We start from the raw sequence: 7675 nt of genomic DNA, 5'->3' as shown, positions 1-7675 counted from the left end.
TAATTATTACTTCTATCATTTGTGATTTGTGTTCTTAAAGTTACTCACAGAAGATACACACTAGAGCATGATGGTTTAAGATACAAATTAACAACACTCAAAAGAAAATACATTTGATAAAATTCAAGGTGCATAATGTTAAAACTCAAAAGAAAATACATTTGGAATTTACTCAGACCTACATTTTCTGATGATACATGTAAATGGTTTTTTTATTCGATCTCTATGCATCTGATGGGCCATCGCTGTTCAGAACCCTAAAAATGTAAAACTTTCTTTGAGACAAGCCATCACTTCCTCAAGTTTTCCAAACCGAGCTTCCATTTCAATCCCTGCCCTAAAAATGCAAAACTTTCTTTGAGACTAGTCATCACTTCCTCAAGTTTGCCAAGCCGAGCTTCCGATTCAATCCCCGGCAGCGGAACAATTTCATCCACATTATTATCTGTTGGATTTGTAGGTATCTCCTTTAAACCATTTTCTTTTTCTATATCTGAAGACAAAGGACGAGTGTTGGAAGCTGATGTTCAGAGAGTGGTGGCATCTTGGTCTTTGAAGTGCTTCAACCTTTTTGAGAGGGTGATACGATCATCATCATCCCTCAAATTTTTACACTCCCAGCGTTTCAGAGAAATTCCTGAAGGAGGAGAAAAATGGCCCTCAGATTCATTTTCATCTGTATCATCTGGTAATTTTTCAAGATCTATCGACCTTTTCTTATGTTTCAATAAGACATTTTGATGAATCAAATCTTGTCTTGCCAGTGAGCATTGATTCCACCATTCGAAATATCGATGAGTGACCTTCGGCTCAACATCACTAGCTTGGCGATAGTAAAGGACATCAGTGTTAGGCTTGATATATGTCATCCAAGCAGCTTTCCAGTTTGCGTTGGCTCGGGTGAAATGGCCCGGAAGATCTTGGTCCATTCCGAATTGCATTCACACGCGGTGTGGGAGATACTGTTCAATACAGTTTAGACCAACAAGCTCACAAGTCATCATGCTACGACAAAATGATTGTAATTCCTCGCTAAGATTTTTGCTAGCCAAAACCCATCCTCCTTGCTCTTCACAATAGTATGAAGGTCGTGTTCAATTATCCACATCGCAGGAGTAAGGGCGAAATACAAAATTTTCAATTGAGCTCATAGTCGACCTGACTAACTCAATTTTCAATTTGGAACTGATTTTGTTGATTTGGTGCCACCGAGCAGCTCTTGGCACATCGTGATCTAGGAAATTCGGTTCCAGTCGTAAATTGGGAAAATGCTCCCAAGCCCATAACTGCATAATTTGGAATGGTGCCCATAGACTAAGACGTGGATCATTAGTACTACTGCTGCTTCCTGTAGTATTGACTGAAGCAACTACAAAATGTTGCTTCAACACACGAAAGTCTCTATAAAGACTTCCGAGAACCGCTGGCGCTAGAGCAATTTGAGTTGCATGAGATAATTGGATTGCGATCAGAAAATTTTCCTTACATACAGTTTCATTTGGGTAGGTGGGGAGGACAAACCTTGACAACCACAAGCAAAGAAAGGCAATATGTTCCAACTCACTATTGCTATTCCTGAAGCGCTTGATCCATTCCGACTGGCATGGCTTCGCCACTTTGTATTTCCAGAATTTGCTATGCTCTTCCGTTATTTTTTCTTCAATTTCCAATAATTCTCCTGTGAGAGGACGAGTCACTGGTTCTCGAATCACTGAAAAACCTCCAAGAATCAACATATCTTCGAGCGTAATCGTTGCTTCTCCCCATGGAAATACAAAGGTGTTGGTCTCAGGACACCAATACTCCGTTAACCCGAATACTAATTCCTTATCTTTTCGGATTTCATACGTTGTAGAGATGATGGCATCGTAAATGCCAGCTTGCTTCCAAATGGGTTGGTAAAGTAGAGTCATCTGATCGACCCATTCCTTCCATTTTCTCTGTTGGAATTTCCACCCATTGAAGTTAACTTTAGATGGCCAGTTAAAGATCTGTTTGTGAGCAGAGAAATGGACTCCATCGGCTTGATCTATGCAGGTTACAGAGGGTTTAATAAATCTAGCAATTCTGAGCATTGGGTTTTTACCTGAAGGAGTTACCATCTTCTCCTCTCTCTCCTCTACAATTTGTTCTACGACTTGAACCATAGTTTTTGTTTTGGAGAAGACTGAAGAGAGGAAGTGAGAAGATTGAAAACCAAAACCTAAAGTTTTCTTTTAGGGTTAAGCTTAGAATCGCTTGCTTTATGCGGATGCCATTGCAAAACCACGTCCAAAGGATGAGAATCCACTCTGTTGGTACTGTGTACTGTGTAATGTGACAGGTCACTAAGTATTCCAAAATTTACTGTCTTAAATGTAATATTTAATTTAGTGAATCAAAACTGACATAAGCCAACCTATCCTGACTAACTTAGTAGGATTTCAAATCATACTAAGGGTGGTGAGCTCACATTTTGAATCCAAAAACATGATCAAATGCCACATGGATGTAGAGGAAATATTTTTAATAACTTTGAAAAGAAAAAATTTGGAGGAAATTTTTTCTTTTATTTCATCGTTGTATTTTAATTTTAAATTTAGGAGTTCAGTAGCCATCTTTTTTCAACACTTTCGATTGATCTCAAAATATAATTTTTTTTATATGAGCTTTTTTATAAAATCTAGAAGGCTGCTGTGGTTGATTGCCAAAGTGGTAATCCATGTGAGCCCAACAACCCTTAGTAAGATTTGAAATGTTACTAAGTTAGTAATGAAAAGCTTTTTCCATTTGATATTTCTCAGCTCTTTGGCAAATTTGGAAAGTATTAGGTAAGAGCGTGAGGTTCGATGAGGATTATCAATGGGTCCCACCGATTTTTTATTTACTAATTACATAATGCACCCTGTTGGAGGGACTTATTTCTATATCCCCCATAATTTTTCCAAAGAAACTTGATGGTCCACTTTTAATTAATGTCCCTCTCAATAGGTGAGATGGATGATTCAAATTGTCCACATTGACAACTCAAATCATTGAGATCTACCTTTGTTCTTTGTCAAGATCAGTCAAAGATTTTAATATGCCAATCTCGACATTTGCCAATGAATCATTGAGATCAGTATTCAAATCATTAAGAGCAACCTTGTTAAAAACGTCAATCTCCATGTTTCAAGATAAATCATTGAGATCAATGATTAAAATTTGTGAGATCAACAATTTTGAATTGTTGATCTGAATGATTTGAATTGTCAATCTCGATAATTTGAGTTCAACGTGAGATGCATTAAGAGAAAAAGACCTTATTAGCTGGGTTTCTAATATATCACCCCAAAACTCAAATGTTCATTTAGAAAGACGTTCATCTCATAGGTCTATTAAGTAATTTTTCCTCTCTTTTTTTCAACGTGAGTCATCTCTATGAGTGTTGATCCAATACTCCCGAGGCTAGAGTACGTTACCTGACTCACTGGTCCCACATGCCAACAATAAAATCTGATTGGCTGTTTCAAACGACTGGATTTGAAGGATTCGAGGTGGCACTTCAAGTTAGATTGTAGCGATCCAATTAAATTAAATGGGTTTCTAAGGATATTAGTCACTTTGTCCCTAGTCTTCTAATGAGAGGCAAGGTGTTCGTTGACCTTTCCAACAAAGACCATCTCAACAAACCTGCTAGGTAGGTGAGATCTATAATGTGTGCCATATTACAAATTTTATAGTGAAATTTACCAAAATGGAGCACCGATTTGGATAAAATATTCCCAAATAATGATGTACGACAACATCCAAATTAACAATAACAGTTAGTTATATTGAAGAAAAAATAAATTATTTTCTATTTTTTGCTAAGGAAATGAAGATTTATTAATTTAAAGAGAAGAATTACAGAATTCTGTATTTGGGAGACCCAATTGATCACCAACAAACGCCCTCTTGACTAAAAATAGATGATTATGTACAGAATCAAAAATTTCAGAAGAACCCGAGAGGATGCATAAACAACTAAATCGTCCGCAAAGTTGTTTCCTTCTCTAAAAATTAATTTGATTCTTGTCATCAACCACTCTATTTTATTGTTTTTGTTTACAATTATAAGCTTCGAATCGTTTGTGCCACTTCATCAATGGTAGGAAGGATCTTTTGCAGTGTAGGTAACTATGGTGTATGAACCCATCTTTTGAACATTGGATGGATTTTCAGGGTTACCATTACAATTGTGTGCTCATGGAATTTGTAGAGAGGAGATTAGTTCTTGCAATATGCCATCATCTTCGTCATCAAAGCCTTATGTTATATTTTGTGTATTGTGATCGTGCTGATCTACACAAGGATATATGTACTGTTAATTTAGAGTTTTAATAATTTTATGTAGGTAGGATTCTAACCATAGTTTGTTAGGTGTATTTATAATTGTTTTCTAAAGGAGAAAGATTTGGATTATTTTGTCCTTTTTGAGCATATTGAATATTGGTGTGGATCCATATTTTTTCCAATTTAGCATTTTTCAAATAAGTTGTGTGTTGTGATTGATTTCTTTTCCAGAAATTCCAACATGATACTCCAAAAACCTAAGATACTATTTAATTTGAGATCACGCACACTTTGTTCTTGTCAATCGTGAATTTTTAGTCATAGAAAGGAAAAAAAGGAAAGAAAAAAAGCATATATAAAATAAAACTGATCATGAGGTGATTATATCCGTACATATAGTAATTTTCTAGTTGAAGGAATAAGGAGAAATTTTTGAAAAATAAAATGATCTTATAAAAATAGTTTGATAAAAAAACATGTAATGCTTTGTGAAGGCTGATGGTACCAGTCAACTAGGAGTTAGTTGGTCGGCAAAATCATAATTTTGCATTTGTAGGTTATTAACCCTAATTCATTAGAGGTATTTATAGTAATTTCCCCTGGGGAAACATTGTATTCTTCTTTTTATTGCTAAAAGGGCAACATTGTTTTCTATAAGTCATGTTTGCATCTTTGGTCTCTTTATTTTATTTTTTAGTTCATGCTTTTCTCTTTTATTATTTTTGTGATCGTTTCGTTATATAATAAAATGTATCTTATTAACATCGGCAGTGATCTATAAAAAAATAAAAATAAAAGCATTTTGGTTTATCTCATTACTTGAGATTTGGACTTTGAACTATTTCACATTGACCTCTTCCACTTCTTCAAACTAACTGAATTATCTACTTTTTCTTGCATATCCTCTTTTGGCTAATTAAGGCCATTCTAATGCCTTCTCGCATACTCTCTTGGATTCTTGTGGGCTAGTAATGCTCATTTGATTCAGACTCACCTTATGCTCGTGGGTTTTGTGGTTGTTGGTGCCATTTAGTGCATTGGGCACTTGTGTATTTTGTGGATAACTAATGTCTTCTCTTCATGAGGTTTTCTGGGCAATTAGTGCTCATTTAATACATTCTAATTTTACGCTATGGTAGTTGTGTGAGCAATTAATGATCATTTTATTACGAAAAAAAGTGCAACCAAACCAAGAAAACGAATCGAAAAATAAACATAAGACAAGATGCAATCACATAAAAAAAACACAAAGATTTTACATGATTCCTTCAAGATTGAGGTACATCCACGGATCACACCGATTCAACTACGAAGAAAAAACTTGTAGTTACGGATTACAACCTTTCACCAAAAACGAGAAATATAAATACTCCAAGAAACCTAGCTAGACTGACGTGAACACATGACTTGATTTACAGTACCTCCTTATTGATCAGAACCATTAGGCTCCACAAACCACACCACAACACATTTAGCGCCTTTGAGTATTCATGGTGTTGCCACCCCCCCCCCCCCCCTCTGTAATTATCAGTTAAAGGAAAATTAATAATCACAATAAAAAATATTAACAAAACCGTGACAATGGGAAAAAATTTTGAAAGGTTGAATAAGGTGAAATTTTGCAACACAGCAAATGAGAGCTTGTCTTCTATTATTTTAGGAAATATATATAAGAGGAAAACGTGACACAATCAGCTACAATGTTGTTGCTTCTTTTATCAAAGGGGTTTTAAGGAGACCTTGCCCTTCATTTAAAATCATGAAAAACCATTCTAATCAAATGTAATTGCAAGATACATCATCACTGAGAACAGATGAAAACTCAGAAGGAGCAAGCAGGTCGAAAAACAATCAAGATACCTCTAAATCTTGTCCTCATCTTTTGCCAAAAAAAATAAATGCCCGATTAGCTTGCCGCAAATAAAATTCAAAAGTGCACAAACTAAAACACCAGCCAAGTTCCCTCATCTGCACTTCATCCTAGCATAAAGACATATAATTTAGATGAAGTTTTTGACTCGACTCCGCATCAATGCTCTAGATAGTATAATATGAATCCGCATTGATAACCATTCAATTGATATTTTGTTACTTTACCAAATAAATTTATTTGGACTGTGCATGACCAGCACTCCACACCCCAATTAAAACAAAAACAAAAAAAATACTCAATTCTACCTGGAAAAAACGCAATAACCACATCAAAACTCCTCAAACATCCTCCAAAACCATTATCAACACAACTGTTTTATGGAACAAGTATAGATCGTATGCGCCCAAGGTGGAGGATTGAAACCCTCCTCCCACACCTCAACACATGCCATGTAAGCCAAAAGCCAAGGAAATTTAGTCATTATTTCCTTGTCTTATGGCTTACATGGCATGTTGTGCGTACGATCTTGACTCTGCATGGAGCATTTATTCTCAAATATCCGCCCATTCGTACCATATTTGGTAGATAGTAGCAACAAATGCCACACTCAACATGTCATGGACAGGCATCATAGAACACATCAAAAAGTTAAATGTAAACCTCTTTTATGTAAATTTTTCCCCATGAGCAACTTTCTATATACAGCCAACCAAGCTTTGAAAGAATGCAAGGAATTCAATGTCTTCCCATTCCAGATGACATTTTTCAAAGCCTCATTCTTTATCAGTCTTAATTAAGGACTTCCACGCGTTTTCAAGACTGAAATTGCCTTTAGGATTTGGAGTCCAAACACCTATATCTTCCACATCTCCACTTGGTAAGGGATGAGAATGAACAAGGCTAACGATCGCCTACATTGTATCGTTGTTTGCTCTATTATTTGTTAAAAGAAACGATACAAATGAAACAAAGAAGTATAAAAAATAAGAAAGAACAATAAAATGTATATATATATATTAAGAAAAAAAAGGCAGGAAAATGTTGAATATGGTGAAAAATAGGCCACAGAAGAAAAGAAGCGCTTGTCCTATATTATTTAGAAAAACCAAGTAAAAGTTATGGTTCTTTAAATCATCATCATTGAAGAAGTTGAATTTGTAAGATTTGGCTATGAAAGTCATCAAATTATGGTTGCTTAACATGTAAGAGAATGTAAATTTTCTTGGTTTCTTACTTTATACTGCATTCTTAGTGTTAATCTTCCAACTGGACTTAGTTGTTGCTGCTCTTCTTCAACCTGAATTTTGCACCAAAGAAAGTCAAATATATATCACCTACATGAGGAACAAAAGAATTAGATAGGAAAAAATAAAGAAGGAAAACTAGGCATAGATAATTAAAACTTAAAGTTTAGAAGCCCATGTTTTTGTAATGATTCATGCATGATTCATCCAAATAGAAGATTAAAAATGAAAAAAAAATTCAGAATTCACCGCTAGTGCAACCAAA

The 7675-nt window shown here is 35.2% G+C and overlaps 1 protein-coding gene across 1 annotated transcript; it reads right to left on the bottom strand.

Moving 5' to 3' along the window:
- Positions 1–2271, bottom strand: LOC147390217 (uncharacterized). Its single transcript, XM_086459586.1, has one exon. The coding sequence runs from the start codon at positions 2145–2147 to the stop codon at positions 1095–1097; it is 1053 nt and encodes a 350-aa protein (XP_086315712.1). The 5' UTR covers positions 2148–2271; the 3' UTR covers positions 1–1094.
- Between the last annotated feature and the right edge of the window lie 5404 nt (positions 2272–7675).

This window comes from Akebia trifoliata, chromosome 11, assembly GCF_017979445.1.
Source record: "Akebia trifoliata isolate Shusen 1 chromosome 11, ASM1797944v1, whole genome shotgun sequence".
Lineage (NCBI taxonomy): Eukaryota > Viridiplantae > Streptophyta > Magnoliopsida > Ranunculales > Lardizabalaceae > Akebia > Akebia trifoliata.
This window is presented reverse-complemented; position numbering and strand designations above follow the sequence as displayed.